This window comes from Ictidomys tridecemlineatus, chromosome 7, assembly GCF_052094955.1.
Source record: "Ictidomys tridecemlineatus isolate mIctTri1 chromosome 7, mIctTri1.hap1, whole genome shotgun sequence".
NCBI classification, from domain to species: domain Eukaryota; kingdom Metazoa; phylum Chordata; class Mammalia; order Rodentia; family Sciuridae; genus Ictidomys; species Ictidomys tridecemlineatus.
This window is the reverse complement of record NC_135483.1, coordinates 90,795,623-90,819,257: the sequence shown is the minus strand read 5'-3', so window position 1 is coordinate 90,819,257 and position 23,635 is coordinate 90,795,623. Positions and strand designations below refer to the sequence as shown.

General features: G+C 42.6%; 1 protein-coding gene across 7 annotated transcripts in view; it reads left to right on the top strand.

The window, feature by feature from the left end:
• Positions 1-23,635, top strand: part of Mgat5 (alpha-1,6-mannosylglycoprotein 6-beta-N-acetylglucosaminyltransferase) — a 328,673-nt gene that overhangs the window by 264,733 nt on the left and 40,305 nt on the right. For all 7 annotated transcript variants that reach the window (XM_005315937.5, XM_078017215.1, XM_078017214.1 and 4 more), the window contains one exon: positions 17,957-18,106. In XM_005315937.5, the coding sequence (XP_005315994.1) occupies positions 17,957-18,106 (150 nt within the window). The remainder of the gene's footprint in view (positions 1-17,956; positions 18,107-23,635) is intronic.

Here is a 23,635-nt window from a genome sequence, read left to right as displayed (position 1 = left end):
ATTTGGAATCAGAACTAATGTGGGTTATGGCAAGCTGCTCCTGTAATAAATTTGGAGCACTCGTGTTTTTGCCTAAGTAGGTGTTAGGTGACTGACTCTCTTGGAGAGAAGCTTTGTAGTCATGAGCACAGAAATTCCATCAAGGACATAGGAGACTCACAGTACCAGCTCTTTTGAACCTTTTTAGTGAACCTGTTCACTTTTGCTTTCCCACTTTCTGCTGGAATTGAGAAAGCCCCTTTGTCCTGCTTTCATGGGTCCTCTTTCTAAAATAAGAAGAGCAAATGGCCAGGACAGGTGAGTGCAGTTCTATCAGTTTTTCCCAGTTCTTCCTGCAAGGAGAAATCAATGCCAGCAGAATTTGTCTTATCCACGTCACTTTACTCTGGGCCAGTGGGTTACTTGTAAGCTTCTATTCAGGGCTCCAAATTGCCACTTGGTCTTCAGTTTGGTTTTGGTTATGGCAGCCATATCAATGAAAAAAAAAACTGTTGAGGATATTCTGGATGTAATATATCCTTATATCCCAATATATGGATATTAATTTATTGAATAAAATATATTATAACATTATGTATATTATAAAAATGTTGAAAACTTTAAGTGAACATTTTCACATTTTTTCTTACATCCCAGTGGTTATCTATAATGTTTATGTCCCTCTTTGGAGTTCATGTCTTAGCCTGGGCACTATTTGATGTTTCAACAAAATAATAGTACCCTCCAACCAAACCAAACACCAAAAGCAAAATTGAATGTCAGTTACTTCTTAAAAATCAGAAAATGTAGAAAGACATTTATTTTTACTTCCAAGTATGTTTATTTTGTTTTCAGAAACTAAATTGTATTTGCATCACATGATAGGGCACCATAACTATTTTAGATATAAGACTCCTCAAAGGACTTCAACCTGGCCCTGCTTCTAACATCTTTATGGACTAGTCTAGGCTATCAATGAACACAAATTTAAGTCACGTGACATGTATTCTTGTAGTGTAAAACCAACCTCCTCCCCACAAGGAAAATCTGAGTAAAATTTAATGGCCTTGGGGTTGTGTTTTTTTTTTTTTTTCTAACTCTGTTAGCTGCAGAGTTCCATTTAAAATATCAGTGGGGCATGGGTCTCCATTGGAGTAGGCCACTTCCCACCCTTCTGCATGGTTTCTTTCATTGGATAAACATCACTACTATGTCATCTCTCAGACTTTTGGAGCCTTTTGTCTGTTGTCTGGTTTCAGAACCTAAATATCTTTGTTTCTTGGGTTCTCGACCGTCATTCAGCAGGTGTACATTGTGCAGCTTCTGATGCTCACAATCTGGACTGATGGTCACACATGGATCTGGCTGGGTCCTCCCCCGCTGAAACTCGTAATCACGTAAGAGAAGGGGACAGACTGAACCCTCAAATGGTGTTTACCAAGGTGGGACTCAGCCATTAGCAGAGGCATAGGGGTCCATTGGCTGGGGGGCAGTTAGTGCTGGGAGGGTTTGTTGGAGGAAAGCCTCAAGAAGGGGCCCCTCAGAGTGCTTCCACAGGGGGCTTCTGGGGTGTTGGAACAGGATGGCATGGGTAAGTAGATGAGCACATCTTGAATCCAAACTGGAAACCATTATTAGTTTACCATTAACTTAATCTGTTCCAGCTGCTGTCACAAAGTGCCATAGACTGGGTGGCTTATAACATTTTTTATAATAGACATTGGTTTCTCACAATTCTGGAGGCCAAGTCTGAGGTCAGGGTCAGCATGGACAAGTGCTGGAGAGGACCCTACCTTTTAGGTATGGACAACCTTACTTCTCACTGTATCCTCACATGGCAGAAAGAAAGCTAGTTAGATCTCTGATATCATTTTATAAGGGCACTAGTTCCATATATGAGGGCTCCGCTCCCAGTCACCTCCCAAGAGCCCCCCTTGGGATTAGGATTTTAAGGGCAACACAAGCATTCTGTCCATAACAATCGTAGACATGGAATAAAGTTTTTGAAGTCATTAGAAGGTTCTTTTGTAGCTTGAGTTACTTGGTTGTGTCATCTCTTGTGATCTTTTGGAACTTTCCAGAAGGGAGGATGGTTTTTATCTGTAGAATCTGGAATCAGGTGATTGAAATCACCTCCCAGGGCCAGCATTGTGTCTGAAAGCCTTTTCCTGGCTGCAGGTCCTTGGCCTGCCCATTTTTCTTTCCTGCCCAGGGTTTTTTGTTGGCCTTGGTGTTGGAGCAGAACTTTGGAACTCACTTGGTGCCTGAGAGATGGAGGAACAGGTGAGGTATGGTTTGGGTCCAGATAGAAGATATAAGAAAGCATAACAGAAATTTTCCTAAATGAGTGACAAGGGTGAGACCTCTGGGTTCCTTTGCCAGTGTATTTTAATTGTTCCTGTTTTCAAACTGCTGCTTCTAAATTAGACACTTTAGCTGCTCTTCCTTTCTAAATATATTTATTGGCAGCATTTTGGATTCGAATGCACTCCAGTTAGGCTGATCACTTTTATTTTGCTATTTTCATGTTTTCGAGAAATCAGGAGTGAAACGAAGAAATTTCAAGAGGCATGTGATTCACTTTGAGAGGAGGAAAGTGAAGGTATTTTTAGCTTCCCTCTTAAAAATCAGCCCTTCCATTAAAACATGGTCGTGAGCTGTCCTTTGAAGGAAACTCACTGCTGTGCTCGAATCAGAACCTCAATCTGAACACCTCAGTGGTACAGAGAGATTTGTTCCTGGGATTTACAAGATAGTTCTTATTTTGATTGCAATAGGAGAGAGCCAGAGAAAGAGAGAAAGTCTTGTGTTTTAAATGGCCTGGTCTGTCACATGTCAGGTTCCAGCCTACAAGAACGATGTGTTGACACTCGGTATTCTGAGGGGCGAGATTGTGCACATTATTACCTCGGCCACATCCATCATTGCAAAACTGTGGGCATTAATGCACGTGGCACTGGGCAGAGTGCCTCGGAGAGCAGATTTAACAAGCAAAGCGCTGACACGCTCACGCTTTAATCTAGAAATTCGCCACGGCCATGTGGTGCTGGGGAAGAGAGACTGCACCATTCCCCCACCCACAGGTGCAGAGCCTCTGCTCAGGGAGCTCCCTCTATGAGGGAAGAGCCTACCCTCCACCCCTCCACCCCTCCACCTCCTACCCCCTGGAGGCATCACAACCCCTGGGCTCAGCAGTAGCAAAGCTCTGGGTGGAGCCCTAGATCCATGTCAGGAAGGGCACTAGGGAATACAGAGAGGCATGTGATGATGGGACTTAGGGTCCGTGCACATCATGGCATTTTTAAAAAATCTCATTTGTTTCTGTGAACAACCCCAGGAGATAATAGGGCAGTTTTAGTAGTCCCTCTTTTTTAGAGATAAGAAAACTGATGTTTGAGAACATGTCCAAGATCCTATAAGAAGTTACTCATAGAGCTGGAATAAAAACCCAGATGACTTCATTTTGACCCCAGCTGCCTGCTAAGCTTTACATAGATGTGAGGAAGGTGTCAGAAAAGCCAAATGACTTCAGATCTGTGTGTGGGAGTGGGGACGAGCCTACCTGTGCAAAGGCTGTTTATAGATACAGGCGGATTCTTGCCTCTTTCACTCTGAGTAATTAATGCTGTCCATTCTGAAGCTGCTGGTAAATGCTACCAAGTATAAGGATCTTCAAAAAGTCCTTGGTCTTTTTGAAGCAGTACTGTTTACCCTGTTATAATCATCATAACAGTGAGTGCTTCCTGGCACATTAAATTGTGTCTTATTTGGAGTCTGTCTTCCTCTTGGGCAGACTTTGCAGTCATGGTCTGCGACAGCACTGGAGGACTCATTTGTGACCTGCCTGAGTCTCTTTAGCCATCCTGATGTTCCCAGAGAGCTGCTGTTTATTATTAATTAGGGCTCCAAAGAGAGGAACACCTCTGAATACGGCCATAGAATCATAAGATTAATTCTGTTACAGTAAATTAAGCACTTAATGAATTTTTTTCAGCCCCAGACCACGTGTTGCTCTTCCTTCTCATTGCAGTGGCCTGGCCTGGGTTTTATGTAATTCATAATCCAAGGAATGGGGCCAGTGTGATGGCCCACCTCACCTGCTGCCTTTGAAGGAGCCGCTAGGCACATGAGCACTCAATGGAGGGTGGACTCCTGCCTGAGGTGTGTTCTGCATCAAAGCCAATGTGCCTTTTTTGCTCCTAGCCATGAGATGCTAGCAGAATGAGCCCCAGGGGATGCCCTCTTTATTATACAAGATAAATATGTGCACTGTCCCCTAGAAGTGGGCCTGGCTCATCCTATGTTTTCCTTTCTGGTTTCCCAGCACAATAGTGTCTTCTGTATTGATCCTGCCTCAGGTTTCTGTACAATCACTACGTGTGAAACGTGCTCTTTGGCACTGCCAAATGTGATTTTGGAGACCAAGGTTACACCCCCCCACCACCATTGTAAGATAATTACATGTAGCAAAGTTGGAAATTGCAAAAAAGCCATTACTTTCATCCTGGCAGGCAGGAATAAGCAGTCGGATGTGTGTTCTGTCAGTCACTTTGTGGCATTTGTATACCTTGTTTCACTGGGAAGAAACTCTGAAATTACTAAAAAAGCATTCCTCTATAAACTGTGAGTAAAGACAGGTTGACATCTGTCATCTGTGTCCATTAGCACAAACATATGAAGAGTACTAATTTTTATGTATTCACTGCCAAATTTACAGCAGTTAATGCTGGAAAACAAAACGTAATAATTTTCTATGCAGAGAGAAATCAGCATCAATGAGACAGAGGGCCTTTTTGGTTCCCTTTTCACAAAGAAATACATTAAAATGACTTAAAGTATCAATCTTTTTTTAAAATTTTATATATGATATTAGTTTTAATTTATTCTTTCCTGATTATGTATGTGAAGTTCAAAAAAGAAAATGTTCACTTTTTTTTCTTTTCTGACTATGGTTTTTTAATGGTTATTATTGGAAATAATCTTTGATTTAAGGAGAGAGTATTAAAAATGATCCCTTTTAAATGTCAGATGCTTCCAGTACATTGAAGGTTTTCAGGTGGAGGCCAGCTTCAGTCTGATTCCTTAGGGAAGCTCTGGAGACTGTATTACTCCAGATTGTCCCCACTTTGAAGATAAGGGGTCTGTCCTTTGCATCCATTTAACAGCCCTGGGTTCTCTTCAGGGAGAAGGTTTTTGGAGAGAGGGCCTCTGTGAGGGTACCACAAGGTGATGGGGAACTGGTGGTACAGGAGCCCTGGGTATGACTGGAAGCTACGCCATGTCCTGGCCTCCATAGACTAGTGGGTGAGACCCATAGAAAGCTTACATCATAAACTAAAAGTCTTGCACTTTGTGGTTCAAAGGACCTTGAAATCATCAGGCCTCTCATTTCATAGCTAAGGAATTTGAAGTTGCAAAAAGAAAATAGGTGGCCCAGGTTCATTCAGTCAGTTCCATGAAATCTAAGGTTCCTACCAGGTCTCTCAGACAGCACTCTGAATGGTCTCTGCAGCTCTCCTCAGACAAAAACCGAGGACAGCCTGAGAAAGTCACATGGAAGAGCATCACTCATAGTGAGACTAGGGGAAGGAACTGCTTGCAGGCTATTTGCCCAGGAGGCATTGCCAGTTGACAGATGCCAAGGGGTCAGAGTGGTTTATAAGAAAGTTCCATACCTGGATGTTTGCAAAGTGGGCATCAGGTGGAATGGTTGACCCCTTTCTTTCCTGTTGACTCTGACCCACTTGCCCTCCCCCCTCATCTATGAGCCAGCACCTGTGCTGGGGAAGCATTTTCCCCGAGTCTCCCACTTCTCTCTATTACTCATCCTGATTGAAGCCTAGTGGCAGAGGGGAGTGATCCCTGAGCCCTGCATGGCTTTGTCTTTACCAGGCTTGGTGGAATGACAGAGTGTGACCCTTTCTCCCATTAGTGTCCTCACCCATGAGATATGACCATTCACCACTTACTGCTTTTAGGCATCAGCTTCCGGCCCTCATACATTGCACCCCAAACCCATACCTGCTTGGACTATTGGCTGCTATTTTTAATGGACTCATTTTAAAAAGTAACTAGGTTTGTCCTAAGTAATTAATATTCATTAAATCACATGTGTGTGCTCTGTTTTCTAAACCATCTAGAAAGAGATTTGTATAACCTGAAACATAAAGTCATCTTCCATCTACCACCAAAAGTACCTTGTATAAATAAGTTGAAAGATTTCATAGACTACAAGACAAAAAAAAAAAAGCAATTGTCTAAATCTTTAAATTGTGGAGTAATTCTTTTCTAAGCCTTGGATACAATTTTGGGCAGACCCTGTAGCTCTTAAACAACAACAACAACAACAATTTTTTTAAAGTCCTGGTTAATTTTAGTTCCAAGAACAATCCCAATGCAATAATTAAAATATGCACTTTGGTTTAATAATGGGGAAACTGAACATTATTCAAGTAAGCTCCTTGCCAGGGCTGCCAAATGCTACTTCACCAGGGAAACTTCCTCCTCCTGGGATACAGTGGGGAAAGACGGAGATGAGGGAGGGAAACTCTTGCCTGCATAGGAGTGGAGCTGTCTAGTATCTGTGCCACCTGGGCTTCACAGGTGTCTAATGCTGATTTTTTTTTTTTCTGGAGGGAGTGTTATGGGTCTTTGATGTTCCCCCCAACCCCCATGGATTTCATTTTCTTAGGTTGACAGTACAACTTCCTCTCAGCTCCTGGTTTCCTACTGCCCACTCTCCCTGTGGCCTTTGTGGGCAGAGTCCTACCCAGTAGGACGCTGCCCAGTCGAGCACTCTTGTGCAGTCCACACCCAGACCAACCTAGACCAACCTTCCCCTAAGAAACTGGAAGTGCTGGTAATTCTAGAAGCTGGTCCTGCTCTACAGCCCTCTTTCGGGACATCCGCCAGCCCATCTCTGACTATGAGTTCTCTCTCTGCTGGTTATGGTATTCATCTGTGTCTGGAAATGCCCCAGGATGCAGTGAATTTCTCCTAGCGGCCCTGCTTACCTGGTTAGGTAGAATTGGAGGCCAAGCAACAGCCCTCCAAGGACATCTTTCCTCCAAGGCTCAAGGTGGGTGGGAGGTGAAGGCTGGCCACATCAGCTGCACGTGCCTGGTATGCCCTTGCTCTACAGAGGGGGCCATGTTGCTCACTTTGGCGGGTATGTGGCCCTTGTTATTTGGCTCCTGGCCTTTGGGGCCTCAGTTTAATTGTCAGGAGGATTCCAGTCTCAACCATCACACCCACCACCAGTGTGATGTTGCTCTTCTCCATGGAGGCAGCACCCGGTCCCAGAATGACCTGGAGACTCTCAAGGGATGGTCCTGTGGCGGAGTCAGTTCCCTTTTGATTAAACAGAAGCTGATTATCAGTCTCTGGCCAAAACCCCCACCATCTATTTTCAGTTTCAGGAAAGGAGGAGGCACTTGGGACAAGTCCATTTCACCCAGATTCACAGGTCCTTCTGGGATTCTGTTTGTTTTTTTTTTTGGTTTTTTTTGTTTTTTTTTTTAAATGACCAGTTTTACCAAGGCAGCCTCTTAGTCTTTCTAACCTCCCTTTGTGACAGCTTTCTCTTTGTCCCAGAAGAGTCTGTTTTCTGTGATTACTGCCCAGATAGCACTGATCACAGGAAGCTCATAGAGGAGTCTGTTGACACATTTGGGCCCTCCGTGGTCGGTCCTGGTCCGTTTTCAACTTCCATCCCCTTCTCTGAGCACCATGGCATAGCTGGTGGGCTTTGTTGCCTTTGGACTGTGTCAGTCAGAGTTGATTAAGGGGCATCATTATCCATAAGTGACTGCATTTGCATGGGGGAAAAGAGAGACCTGCTTTGCAATTTGAAGACCTCCTGCCCTCCTCAAAGCAGAAAGGAGGTCATGTCAAAGGGTTTCTTGTTTTCACAAACTGGCTGGCAGTTCCCCAGGGTCCTTTAAGAGGCATCCCTTAAATGGCAGAAAGCTGTAGCGCTAAGGCAGAGAGAGCCTTGAAAAACAAATTGCTAGAAAATGGAGAAACATACTAACTGGCTGGTTCAGGCTAAAAGATCTGTAGGGGGCCCAAGCATTGGTTCCAGCTGGGTCAGGTGGTGGAGGGCATAGCATCAAAGGACTCCCATTTCTAGCTGGTTCCATTTTATGCTTTGGGGGTCAGTATCAACACCACATAATTTTAAATAAGGGCACAATTTTAAGCAGCATTTACATGCATTTATTATTCCAAACCCTTACTCAGCACTGCACATTTAGTAGTTGTCTAACAGAACTGTGAAGTGACATTATTCCCTATTTATAGATGAGAAATGTGCCATCAAGTTGCAAAAACAGGACTGGTTGCTCTTTCCATACCACCTGTAAAACAGAGAATTTTCCCAACTTCTTTCTTTAGACCAGAGATTGAGCTTCTCACCTCCTCACAGTGAGAATGATAAGTGCTTGTGAATGTTCTGTCCCTTCTCTAACTCCCCAGACAGGTTGGTTCTGGAATCACTTATAAGCATGCTCAAGTGCAACATTACATACAGCTACTTAGCCATTGTCCTAAATGACTTATAATTCAGCCCGAGGAAATCAAGCCAAGAATAAATATGGAATCCAGTGCAGGTTGAGTATCCCCTATCTGAAATGCTTATGACCAGAATTTCAGAGATTTTTGGATTTGGGAATATTTGCATAGGCTTTCCTGGTTGAGCATCCTAAAGCTGAAAATCTGAAACTTGAAATGCTACAAAATTTAGATTTTTTGAGCCTTTCAAATTTAAGATTTGGGGATTAGAAACACTCAAAATGTGTATCACAAGCAGTAGAGTTCTTTCTTTTTATTGCCCACAGGTAGACCACAGACCAGGCCAGTGGCAAAAGAGCAGGATTCCCCTTGTTACTCCTGCTGTCAGAATTGAGCACCATTTTTTTTTTTTTTTTGCATAAAGAAAGAATGTGGGGAGGAGGAGGGTGGGTGGGATAGCCTTTGAGATCCTTGGCTTCTGAAGATCTTCTGGAACCCTCAAGACTTGAGTGAGATACAGCAAGGACTGCTCCCCCTCCCCCATACATACACACCTTTCTCTCAGGGGGTTACTTGAGATAAATGAGCCAAGAACTGCACAGACTTTAAATTATTCTGCAATGTAAATTATTTCTGCTTCAGTGCTGAAATTCACAGAGATTTGCATTTTAGAGCTTACCTCTAATCTTGGAATAAAACACTTTTTCATCCTTGTTGAATTTTAGCCTTCAGGAGCAGGCAGATGAGGCTGTCTCCTTTTGTCTCCCTTTGCACCTCTCTTTTTCTTTTTACCTCACAATTCCTATGAGAGAAAACCTTTCTTTTTTTTTTGATTATTTTTCTTTATCTTTTTTTATTGATTTTTTTAATATATGACAGCACAATGCATTATAATTCTTATTACACAAATAGAGAACATTTTTCATATCTCTGGTTGTATATAAAGTATATTCACATTAATTCGTGTCTTCATACATGTACTTTGGATAAAGATATTCATCTCATTCCACCACCATTCCTAACTCCATGTCCTCTCCCTTCCCCTCCCACTCCTCTGCCCTATCTAGTGTTTGTCTATTCCTCCCATGCTTCCTCTCCCTATCTCACTATGAATCAGCCTCCTTATTTCAGAGAAAACATTTGGCATTTGGTTTTTAGGACTGGCTAACTTCACTTAGCATTATCTTCTCCAAAACCATCCATTTACCTGCAAATGCCATGATTTTATTCTCTTTTATTGCTGAGTAATATTCCATTGTGTATATATATATGCCACATTTTCTTTATCCATTCATCTATTGAAGGGCATCTAGGTTGGTTCTACAGTTTAGCTATTGTGAATTGTGTGCTATAAACATTGGTGTGGTTGTGTCCCTGTAGTATGCTGTTTTTAAGTCCTTTGGGTATAATCAGAGGAGAGGGATAGCTGGGTCAAATGGTGGTTCCATTCCCAGTTTTTCAAGGAATCTCCATAGTGCTTTCCATATTGGCTGCACCAATTTGCAGTCCTACCAGCAATGTATGCATGTACCTTTTTCCCCACATCTTCGCTAACACTTATTGTTGTTTGTCTTCATAATAGCTGCCATTCTGACAAAAGTGAGATGAAATCTTAGAGTAATTTTGATTTGCATTTGAGAGAACCTTATTCTTAGCAGCTATTTAAAGGAAGGTGAATCAACTGTACAGTGTACCTTCTAAGGTTCATAACTCTCCTTTTATTTTTTATTAAAATAAGTCTAGATGGTTCTGAACTTGAACACCTTTTCTAAGTGGAAGGACAGGGCTCCTGACCCCACCTGGGAAGTTGAACAGATCCTTGGTGTGTGTCAGGAACTAGGCCTTACCAAAGACTGTCTTTTCTACAAATCCATAAATGTTTTGTGGTCTGGGCATCCTCTGTCCCTTTTAATCATCATGTATGAGTGCTTGCTCAGTATCAGGTCTCTGCAGAGTTCATGTCCTGCCCTTTAGAAGTTCACAGTTCCACCTGGGTGGGAACCTCCAGGGACTGTGTTGCCCAGAGATCAAGCAAGAAGATCTTGAAGATACAGAGCTGGTAGCAATGAAATTCACTTGGGTGAATCCAGGAAATCAGATGTGTTAAGGATGAGAAGGAAGAAGTCTATCCAGGAGAAAAATAAAGAGGAAGGAGGGGCATTGCAGGAAAAGACAATGGTACCAGGTGCAAGAGAGGTCTGAGAATGACCAGAAGAAAATAAACCATAGAAGGAAATAGAGAAGAAATAAACCATAGAAGGAAAAGCTGGAGAGCTAGCAGGAAAGAAGCTCATATTGTGAGGGGACTTGTGTACAGAGTTCAGAAAGGGGTCTTTTATCCAAATGACCAGAGGAACCTTTAGAGCCATTTCTATAGGAGAGCAAAATCTTCATTTGAGAAACTAGAGGGTGGATTGAAGGAGCTAGAGTTTGGAAACAGTGTCTAAACTTCTAGGAAGTAGGGCTTGAGGCAGACTCGCACACAATAGTCCCTCCTCTCTAGGATTGCTGTCCATAGATTCATTTAACTGTGTCACACTGTGTTATTAAAATAGTAAGTGGAAAATTCCAGAAACAACCAATTTGTAAGTGTTGGATGACTTTTATGACCGTATGTTGTTGTTGTTATTTTTTTTTATTGTAAGCTATTGTCTCTCATTGTGCCTAACTTATAAATTAAAATTGATTATAGGTTCCTATATATAGGAAAGAATACAGTATATGTAGGGTCCCTTACTATCTGCAGCTTCAGGCATCCACTGAGGTTCTTGGAACTATCCCCCATGGATAAAGAAAGACTACCGTATTTTACTGTGGCAAAGGAAAGTGTGAGATGATGTGATGGAGCATGTAACCACGCTGTTCCTCAGTTTTACCAAGAGCCATACAGACATGGAGGCACAGTGGACACTGGACTCCTGGAGGATTATAAGGATCTCTGCCTTAGCATCATCTAGGTGAAAGGAAAGAAGTGGGCTTATTTGCCCTGCTCTGCCCAGTGTGTCATTGGCCTTGGTTTACCTCACAGTAAACTAAACCCCCATGTCCCACCATTCCACCTTGTGGCTTCTTCCTAGCCTGGCTGATATGAGCACTGACTGAGAAAGAGAAAGAGCAGACAGCTGGGGAAATCAGGGAAGGCTCATAATGTGTGTGTGTCATCATGCACAAGGGAGCTTAGCTTACAGAAGTGACAACAGGATGGGACGGGTGCAGAGTGAAAGGAGGAGACCGGGAGCAGCAGAAGATGCACAAGATAGCCACTCAGTACAGTGGACAAGTCCACACATACTGTTTTGAGGAGGAATATCGCAGCAGTAGTAAAGGACTTGTGTGTCTATTTTCAGTCTAGATGCGCTTACTCTACAGCCTTGTGTTTCTTAAGGAAAACGTGATGCATTATTGTACACACATGGCCCCAACTTACAGTTTGACTTACAAACTCAGTTTTACAAATGGGTTCGTTGGAGTATTAAATACACTTGTGATTTACCATATCATTGCTTAAGCTGCGCTTACCAGGATGTAGCACCGTTGTAAGTCAAGGAGCATCTATAGTTGTAAAACCATGTAATGGACCAGTTTCTTAATTTGTGGGGAAGGAGGTGGAAGCTACTACTTTAAAAGTGATTGAAACTCCAGGAAGCATCTGATCACAAGTGTCCTTCTCAGATTCTTTGTGCTGGAAATGGCAGCTCAACTTCTCTGGCCTGGACCATAGCCAGGATGTGCTGACTCTTGGAACCCTGACGGAGGGCAAGGGTGCAGCAGGGCTGAGAATTAACTGGTTCTGCAGACCAGGAGCCTTTCAGGGCCACAAACTCTCTCCCACTTGGCCTTGTATGTGTGAGAGCTTCGTTTTTCTTTGAGTCTGGTCTCCGCAGGATAGGATCTGCCCTTGCCTCCATAGCCCAGTTTTGCAGTCCAATTTCTATTGCCTGGAGAGGTCTTGACTCTTCATAACTGCCTGGCACATCCCTGGGAGAATTCCCCTGGCTCAGACTTACCAGCTACTTTCCACTAGACAGACAAACTTGGGACAGGGCTGTAAATTCTTTTTTGTTGTTGTTGTTAATAGCAGGTCACCAGGTGCCACATGGATGTGTAGAAATGATGTAGAAGAGGCTGTGTGTTTCTGTAGTGGGGAACAGGGGTATTACTGAGGAAAAATACATGCCATCCATACTTCAATCTAAAGCTCAAAAACTGTCATTTCCAGAGGTCAGGCCTATACTCCCAGTTCCCCAGATGAAAGAGAAGTTAGACAGAGAGCTTCTGCCTCTCCAGTTCTGCATCCTGCCTCCCCTGCTGAAGTGCATACCAGTGTTGCTTAGATTCAATTGTTTTCCTAAATCTCTCCATCCTGGCTCTAAATATCTTCCTACAAGTTCTGCAAATGTACCTGCCCCCAGCTATAGCCATAAACAGCCAAAGACACGCGACCGCGGTGCTCCTTGACTCCATCAGGGCTCTCTTTTCCCTTGGCATCTCCTGCCCCCAGATGAGGTTAGGTAGATTTAAATTTTAATCAGTTAGATCCATTGTTTTTAATGGTAATTTAAATTGAACTAGGGACTGAAAACATTAGGGGGCTGCAAGTCGCTCAGCTGGAACGTGGTAGCAGCATTTCCCCTGGCTCCAAGATGGGTGATGGCTTGCTGTAGTGTGATCCTCAGTGCAAGCCCTTTCTGACTAGATCTCAGGAATTAGTAGGTGGCAGAGCATTGGAACTAAGCTATTTTATTATTATTATTATTTTATTTTATTTTTATTTTTTTATTTTGGCCCCATAAGTCAGAGAAGGAAAGCTTCCTAGAGTGATTTCAACCCACTTCTTTGATCAATGGGACTTGGGTCTTCCGTCAAAGCCTGGATGACCAAAACAAGGGAAAGGAAGGGGGTATATGTTAGAAGATGCCCCCATCCCTGTACACCACCCCACTCTTTGGGCCTTCCCATGAGTTGAGGAAAGGCAAGCAGGGACACGCTTAATTTAAGAAACCTCAGCCCTTAAACACAAAGGGTAGAGTACACATCACACACTGAAGATAGAAGGGGATCCCTTGAACCCCTTGATGCCAGGAACTAAGCCTTACAGTGTGGTGACAGTGGTGAGTCCTTAGAGTCTTGGACAAACTGGGTTTTGTTTATTCATGATCACATCTGTTTTAAATTTTTACATTTTACATGTGAAATATATTAAATATACAGATGTCTTTTCCACAATTTTTACTGGTGTACTATAATTGTACATATTGATGGGATTTGTTGTGTATTTGTACATGCACACAAGGTAACAATATAATTTGGCCACTATCACGCCCCAGCATTTCCCCCCTCCCCCTCCCTCCCTCTCTCCCTTCCACTCTCTAGTTCCTTTCCTTTGCTGATCTCCCTTTGATTTTCATTCCCATGAGATTCCACCCCCACCTTTCTTTTCCTTTTTCTGTCCAGCTTCCACATATGAGAGAAAACATATGACCCTTGACCTTTTGAGTTTGACTTATTTTACTTAACATGATGGCCACTTGTTCCATCCATTTTCCTGCAAATGCCATGATTTCATTTTTCTTTATGGCTGAATAAAATTCCATTGTGAAATATACAGAAGTCTTTAAAAACCAAGGCATTGTCTTAGTCCATTTTCTGTTACCATAACAAAATATTTTAGTTTAGGTAATTTATAAAGAACAGACATTTTTTTGGCTCATGATTCTGGAGGCTGAGAAGTCCAAGAGCATGATGCTGGCATCTGCTGGGGGCTTGGTGAGGGCCTCATGCTTCATCTTAATATAGAGGAGGACATCCCCTGGGGAGACAGAGCAAGTGTGCCAGCTCAGGCCTCACTTCTTCTCATAAGACCACTAATGCCATCTGGGGGCTTCACCCTCATGACCTCATCTAATCCTAATTACCTCCCAAGGGCCCACCTCCAAATACCATTAATATATGAATTTCTAACACATCACCTTTGGGAAACACATCTGAATCATAGCAGACATCCAAGTACCACCCATATTTGTTGATGTTAGTATCTTACAGTATTTTTAAACATGGAAATGATATATTACAAATATCACTGAAGCTCCATCTACTTCTGTAGATCATCTCTCCTCTGAAATCAGTATCTGGAATTTAGTTCAAATCATCCTCCTACATGTTTTTGTACTTCAGCTACACATGTCCATATGTGTGAACATTACCCACATGCATAATATTGCTTTGTATGGTTAAGAAATATACAAAAGTTGCATACAGCTATATAGATTGTTTCACAATGGGTCCCCATACAGTTGCTCTCTTGCAGAAACCACAGACAAGTTATATCCCCTTTTGAGCTACAGGGAAGTATGTGGTAAGGTGCTGCTTATATTAATTTTGGCACAATCCAGATGAACAATCAGGGCCTGGAAAGAGACCAACTTGACATTCTACAGGCAGCATCAGCAGGACTTTGTGATTGATTTGATGCACATATTGGCAGGAATTGGAGTGAGGAATAATGATTATGGTCTAGGTATTGGTAGGGAGATTAATGCTGGTCACTGAGCTCAGGAGCAGATACAAGGATACTGCTCAGGTTGGGTGAAGGGTCTTCTTTTAGACCTGTTGAGTTGGAAGCAACTACAGCACAACAGATGGAAAATTTCAGAATGCCATGAGATATTTGGACTTGAAATTCAGGAAAGAGTCCTGAGCTAGAAATGCCTTGTTGGGTTCCTTGAGCATCTCATGAGCGTTCACTTCAGGCATTATAATAGTTTGGTTTAAGAAACTTCAGTGGCACTTACCTGGAATAAATAGTGTGGGTCAGACTCACCAGATTTCTACCGAACTCTGACAAGTATCAGCAAGAGAACCAAGGCTGAGTTAACTAATTACCATGTTAGCTTCAAAGGTTAGAGTTATACTTAAGACATTTTTCCCTCCAATCATCCATGGGGATTTTCTCATTTGTGAGATTCTATAAATCCTCTCTGAAGATAATTCCTGCTTTCTGACTGTACCATGCCTTAGTGTTAAAGAGTTCATAGACTTTATTAGCCTTTATGTAGACTTCTTTCTATTTGCCCAAACTTGCCACCTTGTTATGCTTCGAGGTGCCCCAACCTTTCCTAGGATTTGCTGACAGTACATATGTAACCTAGTGTATCATTTCTTTCACAGACATTTACTCTGGGAACTCTACTCTTAAGTTTGCGGTGAATGGTTTTCTGCAGGGCGGGAAGCAGATGGACCATTCCCTATTGTGCCTGTAGCTTGCTGCAGATCTTACCTGGGGCCTGTGGTCCACCCTCACTAGTTAGCAGCTGACTTTTCATGGGGAAGTGTCTCCTTTTTATAAGGGACAGATGCCTGTCCCCACCCCCAATCTCTGCCTCAAGGCCAGCAGGATGTCCTGAGAGACCTCCTTTTGTGTGATTGGAATCAGCCCTCAGTAGCTAAAAAATGTAGAGTGGGGTCCAGGAAGAGTTTGGGTAGCTGCTGCTGTTGAAAAGGGTCCAGAAAGACCTGGCACACTTAGGATAGGGAATGGCTGTGGATGGGTGGGCCCTAATTTTCTCTCCATCTCTTGCTTTTATCTTCTCCTTCTCCTCCTTCATCTCTCCCTTCCCCTTTGTCCCTTCTTCCTCTCTATTCCCCTCTCTCCCTTCTTTTCCTCCTTGCTCTCATTGGGATGTCTCAGTACAGTCCCTCTCATTACTACCTGCCCATGCCTACCCCCTCCTTCCCTTTAGTACTTACTTGATTCTTTTCCCACCCTACAACTGACCTCTGGCTTCCCTGGGGCCTGTTCCCTGGTCTATGACCTCACAGATTCCAACACTGAATGACCTTTTTGCTATAATGTCTATCACCATCTGTCAGGAATCCCTCTGAGTCAGGATTCTGACTTCCTTCATCTGCTTCAGCCTACCACAGCATCCCTGGGCCCCCCAGTTCCATTAGCAGGGGAGGAGGCAGGGTCACAGAAGCCAGGACGGGCTGTGATGGAGGCAGAGTCCCTGAGAAGAGGCTGTGTGAGGCAAGAGTTACCAAACATGCCTACCACAAGAACCATATCCCAGAACCCCTCCAATTAACCTTTCCCAGGTAGATGGCCCTAAGCATGGCTCAGACTCCCAAGTGGGAAGCTGTGATTTATAAATGGTTCCTCATCGCTATGCCCAGCAGCCTCACCAAACATCACCTGGAATTAGACTTGTAGCTCAAGCGTTCATGTTATTTATATGTTAGTCTGCAGGGAGTGCCTTGCTTGATGCCACAGTCATCCTGATCTGTAAAATAGAGAATGTGGACTTGCTGTTGTATCCTTCATGAACACTTCTGATACATGATTTGAAAGTTTTCCCCTAGATTGAGAGTCCTGTGTTATAGTCACCAGGGCAGTGAGTGGCAGAAGGCAGATTGTGACTGGGTGCATTCAGAGCCTGCCTCCTCTTCCCTGTGCTCCATGGCTACTGTTGCCACACCCTGTGTCCCTTATGGGTTTGAGTCACAGAACTTTCTATTAATAGATTTGCCTCAAGTGTCTGAAACAGGCTTAGAATGGGGAAGCCTTGTTCCACCTTCATACAACTGGAAAACACTAGAGAACTTGAATTTTTCAGCTTTCAAATAAATAAATAAAACACCAAACAACCAAGCTGTACAAAATCCAGCTTGCACAACTTAGTCACATGGAAACACGAAGAGGAAGAAAAAGTGATCTGGTTTCCACTTTATAGGTGGTTTTGATTCAGAAAATGTGCCTCAAAATCCAGTTCCTACAAATACAAAAAAAAAAGGGGGGGGCTTGGTTTTGCTTCTAGAATAAAAAGTAAAACTACTCTTGAATGTTTCAGGTCTCACCAGAGTTTTCATTTATCCTTTTTTTTTTAACTTGTGCCTACCTGGATATTCTTGTCTCTCCAGCTACTGAGTCAAATCGATACATATTGTGGGAAACTCTTCTCTCCCCATGACGAGAATTAAGTGGGATCCAGTTCCGACAACATGAGTTAATCATCACTAGAAATATTGGCAAGAGCTGGGGATGTTTGTATTCCTTGGGGACAGCTTAGCATCTCCGGATAAACATTCCAGTTCAATCTTCTGCCTTCTCTGGGTCTTCCATCTCCAAACTCTCTCTCCCCCATAAAGAGGATGAGCCAAAAGCAACTTGAGGATCCCTGGTAATTTACAAAGTGAGAATGATGCTTCAAGAGAGTTGGCAATGAGTTGTCATTGGTACTCAGTAATGTGTTGTAATATAGTGTATTTTTTGCACAGTTATACAGTAGCAATATGACTTGTTTTTAACCTCAAAAAAGAAAGTCCAGTATTTGGATTGCCAAACTACTGCCATCTCCAAGATAAGAATACCCACCCCCGAGGCCTCTAGCTCTTAGAAGCTCAGTCCTTCCAGACAGGTTGTTAAGCAAATAAAACAAGAAATGCTTTTCTGCTTGTGCCCTCCTTTTAGAATAGAAAGATCTACTTGGACATCATCCACACGTATATGGAAGTGCATGCAACAGTTTATGGCTCCAGCACAAAGAATATTCCCAGTTACGTGAAAAACCACGGCATACTCAGTGGACGGGACCTGCAATTTCTTCTCCGAGAAACCAAGGTGAGTTTTCAGTAGATTTGTAAACATTGACCAGGGTTGCTCTTTACAGGTTTGTTTCCCTTGGCATTAAAAATGGGATCAGAATCTTTCTTGTTTTCTTTCTAACAATGCAATAGCTCTTTAGGCCTTGATTGGGCAGTAGTTTCCTAGAAGCTGTCACTAAAAATCTTAGTGAATAGGGAAAGGAGGTTGCTACTGTTTGTTAATTGATTTTGGCAAAAAAAAAAAATGTGCAATTAAATTTGTTTTCAAAAATTGTATTTGCACAATTCCTGAATTAACTAAAAATAAGTAGGGAGGTCAGGAAACTTTATAATTAAAAAAAAAATTTACAGAGGATCTTCTCTGTGCTAGGCAACAAGCCAGGGGCTGGGAGTAGGGCCAAACATGGGAAAGGTAAGGCTCTATCTTGAAGGACAGACCTTCTGCTAGGATAGGAGCCTCTTCATAGTAAGCCAGGGTTAATGAACTCTCCACTCTGTTACCTCTGTTCAAGGAATCAAATTGGGTCTCTAACCAGCTTTTCCTCATAATTCCTCATTTTAGCAAGTATGTCTTGGACACCAGAAAAAAAAAAAAAGAGGTTCATATGGGAGAAAAATCTCTGCTGGCTCAGGGAGCGGAGAAATCATCATGACAGATATAAGAGATTGCTGGGGTATGGATGCACCTACTATTGAACCATATAAAGAGTTAGAATCAGGTAGCCAAGGTGCCAATGTCATATTCAGGAGAAAACTAGAAAGCAACCTATCCAGAAAGTATTGGAAAATAGTGGAAAATTAAATACAACAGGAAATAAAGGTCAATGGTCACAGAAAGAAGCACAGTGCAGACACTGCACATAGATAGTTGGGGAGCCACTGAGTGTTATTGTACTACACTAGAACTTAATGGCCTGGGGCTTTGTGGGCTATGTCCTTTCTATATTCCTGCATTAAAGTAACACATGAAGTTAAGTGGCTTATGAATAACAGAGTTGGTCTTGAAAGCCCTTTAATGTATTTGATATGCTTTCTTGTATTTACTAATAAGTTTTTTTTTAAATAAATTTTGTATATCCTTATTGAACAATTGCTATATACCAGGCATTGTGCAAGGAATGCAGCAGTGAACAAAACAAGCACATCCCTCCACTAGTGTTTCCTAAAGCATAGAGAAGTTTATTATCACGGGTGGATTTCTTAACTCTGGTCCTTGGCTCACTTTTGTTTTTATATTCAAGATAGGGCAGAGAGGTTGAACAAATGAACTTTTGTAGCATGTCAGCCATTGCTGATCTTATTTAGAAGGTACATTCATATGTGCTATCCTCTTGGATTCTCACAACAGCCTTAAGAGGTAGACAGTGATAGTAGGATTGTTAACTCTGGAGAGCTGGACATGCCTATGGTAAATTGAGGTCAAGTTGTGGAGGTCGCTCTAACTCATGATTGTTTTAATTGCAAATTAAATCTCTGCTAGGCTGTTGATGAACCAGCCTCATAAACACCCAAACTCAATAGAAACCGACCTATCAAAGAGTATCTATCTCCTCTGCTTCAGTTTCTCCATCTGTAAATATATTTGATCCTTTCAGCCTTCAAGTTATTTGTGCAATAGCATGAACAAAATATTCTGTCAGTTCTTTAACTCCTTGGCCAAAGATCTGTTTTGTTTTAATGAAGATTTTATTTCCTTGTAAGGTCACCTGTAATCAGATGATTATTTGAAGCCCTCCAGGAATGACGTGTGTCCCCAGTTTTACCATTTGCTTCCCGTCACCTCCTGTCTTAGGTTGATATTTTAGAATCATCAGGATGTCCGGGCCCTTTACAGCAATGCTATTTTTTGCTATTTGCCTCATTTTACTTTTCTCCACATCAGGTTGTGGAAAAAGTTCAAGCTCCTTTAAAATAACATTTGGCAGAGCTGGTTTTCAGCAGCATGTCATTACTGTCTCGCACACTTCTATTAACCCAGCCTCGTGAATGTCTTGCTCAGCCTTGCAAATTTTAAAAGAACCCTTACTTACTTACCATCCACTTACCCTGTCATAGAATAGGAAATAGGCCAAAACTGAGGTCCCTAATGTCCAGGAGAGAACAAGAAGAGGCCCATAAAACCCCAGCCACGATGTCAGAGGTGGCCTACAGCCAAGGAGGGCAGTTTGAATTTTAGCATGAGGGACATGTATTCATCCTTGAAAAAAGGGTACCTTCTGAGCATATCCCTGAGCCCATTACATAGTGCCTGCTTATCTGACAAGAATATATTAAAATACTCCAAGTGGAACTACGGCTCAAACAGTTAGCAAATAGGATGGATGAGGCTAAGGCAGTGTATCACTGAGATTCTCCTCACACCCAGAACACACCCTCAGGAACTAAAATGAATGGATCTTGGCCTTTGCAGTAGTGAAACGGAAGGCCGGTCAGCTGTTGCATTTATAACCCTTTCTGCTTCCAACTCCTTCCTCTGCCTCTCTGAGCAATTTAAAAGCGATTTATTCCAATCCACATTGGAAGTGGAGACCGGGAGCTGCTGAGGACTGCGGAATAAAGAAGATTCACAGGCTCTTCAGCCTCATTACTGGAGAGGGAACAAGCCTGAGCTCCTCGAGAGGTTTGAAGGAATGATTGATGTTTAATCAGCTCCAGACTCATTATTTTTCTTTATGAGCCCTCTTTGAATCTCTGCACCAAGCCCAGGAAACCCTCTGCTCAGCAGAATTTGTCCTGGCATGCCATTAGGGGCCCAGGCATCTCCAGCAAACTCTAGCTTCAGGGAATCTGGAAAGACAGGAGGAATTAACGAAACACTGAAAGAGCTGATAATTTGTTGGAATCTAGAGAAAATGATAAAAATTTGGATGAATGAATTATTTATCAAAGGACCACAGACTAGTCATTCAGTCCAGCAAACGCCAAGAGATCAGTTGAGGTCAGCAAATCAGGATTCGCTAGAGTGGCATGTTTTTAATTTTGACTTAAATCTCCATCTCTTGTAATATATTTTCTTTCTTCACCTTCCTAATCGTAACCTCTTCATGTCCACCTTCCTCTTCTTGCTTTGGGAAGCTTCCTATTACATTTGTGATATCGAATAGGGCATTCACATTCGACACTGGGATGCAAGGGTGTCTGCAGTTCTGATGTAGGAGCCAGACAAGGTACCTTCCTTTCTGCAGTCAGAACAACTCTGACTGTGGCCTGCCAGGCGAAGCTGCTACTGGTGCTCATGCTAGAGCTGTACCCTTCTCTACCCAGACTTTATTCCTTTCCCCCTCGAAGCCTTGGGTAGACCATGATAATCTTGGTTCCCCACCATGCCAGCTCACATAGAGGCCTGGACAGATTTGGCAAACGGGCTGCCACATCCTATCTTGTCTTCATGCCTGACTCCCCACCCTCTGCCAAACAGACATTCATTCAGCTATGGCTTTTCATACACAGCTTGGATGGGTTTTGAAACCTCTCTCAGAATCAGGACTTGAGGTTCCACTACCACTGGAACCAGGCCGTCATGCAGCACCATGAACTTTGCACCAGAGGTTTTGCTTGTTCTCTTTGTGGGTATATTCCCAGTGCCTAGAAGAACACCTGGCTTATAGAAGGTACTGGATACAGGCTAAATATCCAAAATGTTGCAATCCAAAACATTTTGGGTGCTGACATGATGCCACAAGCACAACTTCCACACAACTAAACCCCAACTACTGAGGCTAGCCCATGATGTGCAGTTGTGTGACATTGTAGCAGGATATGAACTTGGGCCACTACTTAGTAAATGTTCATAGAGTGCCAAGTTTTGGATTATCGAATATTTCTATGAAATATCTCACATAATCCTCACAACAACCCCATGAGATAAAACAATGTTGTCCCCATTTTGCACTTGAGAAGGTCCCAACCCTGGAGAAAATAGAGTATACATGAGCCTCAGAGAATCCACAGACAAGCAACTTGTCACAGTTATGGAAGTAGGAAATGACGGTGTCAGGACTTGAACCCTGGTCTCCTTGACTCCCAAGCTTGTACTGTTAATTGCTACTTTGTGTCATAATCAATTTATTGGGTAAACCAAGGTTACTTCATTGCTCCACTCCCGCCTGAGCCACCTCAGCACAGCTAATTAATGATCATCAGAAAAGCGTATGTTGAGTATACCCGATTTTGGATTATTCTTGATGTTCCCCATCAAAAGTGACTAGAACTGGGCTGGGAGTATAGCACAGTGGTAGAGCCCTTGCCTAGGAGGCTGACACTCTGACTTCCATCCTCAGCACCACCACCCAAAAAAAGAAAGTGACTAAAACTGACCAAAACCATGCAGCTATCATAAGAACTGCCTTTGTCCGTGTTTGAAGGAATCTTTGTGAAGTGCCCCCCTTAAGGGTTTGAAATAATTCCATTCCTCCTTTCACACGGAGAAAAATTCTGAGAGGAAAAATTTTGCCGGTCTCTGTGTTAGAATGTTTCAACCCTATGCTGGGAAGAAAGTGTATGGTGCTTCATCTGCCCTCTTTCTCTTAGCATTAGTTCACAATTTAATTTTAGAGCATGTCATCCCTCTGTTTAGGAACACTCACTGATAGGGTTGGAGTTGCAGCCATGGAGATGTTCTGTCACCTGAAATATCCTTGTTAGATTCTGGGCTTCTGAGGGGCAGATGCAGTTTAAATAAAATATGGACAGTTTTCTCATGAGAAGGTTATCCCCAGTGCTTGAATGCTATCCTACTTCTGTTTCTTTCATCCATGCTAAGGAAGTCTGCAAGTAGGTGCAAGGACTGGGGAGTGGAGATTAGGGCCAAAGCAATTTGTTACACTTAAGGTACTGGTTTGTGGCAAGGCCATAAGCATGCCGAAGTTTCCAGCTAGAAGTGGTGAATTTTCTGTTCCTATCCTGTTGTCGTTCAACTCTCAGATGTGCTGTTTGACCTTAATATATCTGCTCCATCATAATGTCACAAGTAATGAGTAGACAGGAAGCAAGGAAATACTTGCTTATTGACAGAAGTGACAGAAAACTATTATTTGGTGTTTCCAAATCATACATTTTCTGCAGTCTTAATTAGTGTGACAGGAAAACCCATTGCCAAGAAATTATGTGGTATTTGCTCAAGTTTCCTTCTAAATAGGCTTGGGAGAGGTAGCCCAAAGTGTTTATTTTCTTTGTACTGAGATATTCTGGTGCCAGCAGGGCAGAAGAGTTGGTGCAAATTGTTATTCAGATATAATTAAACCTAGGTCATATTCAAGTCCATTAAGCAACAGCCTCAAATCCTTTTAATTAATAGGTTCAGATTGGTTGATCTGAAGGAGCTAATTAAATTTTTCTCCAAGATTTTCCATTGAAATAGACAAGCATTGTGCTTCTTCCATTTCCTCCAAAGTTGTTATTGACAGTTTAGAGTTGATAAGGGTATTGGCACTTCATGGCAGGCCCCAATTTCCAAAGGTCAGGAACCACTGTGGGTGCTGGGTCTCTGACTAAACCCATGAAAACCTAGTCTGCATCTTTTAGTACCTCTTTTAATCAAAAAGGT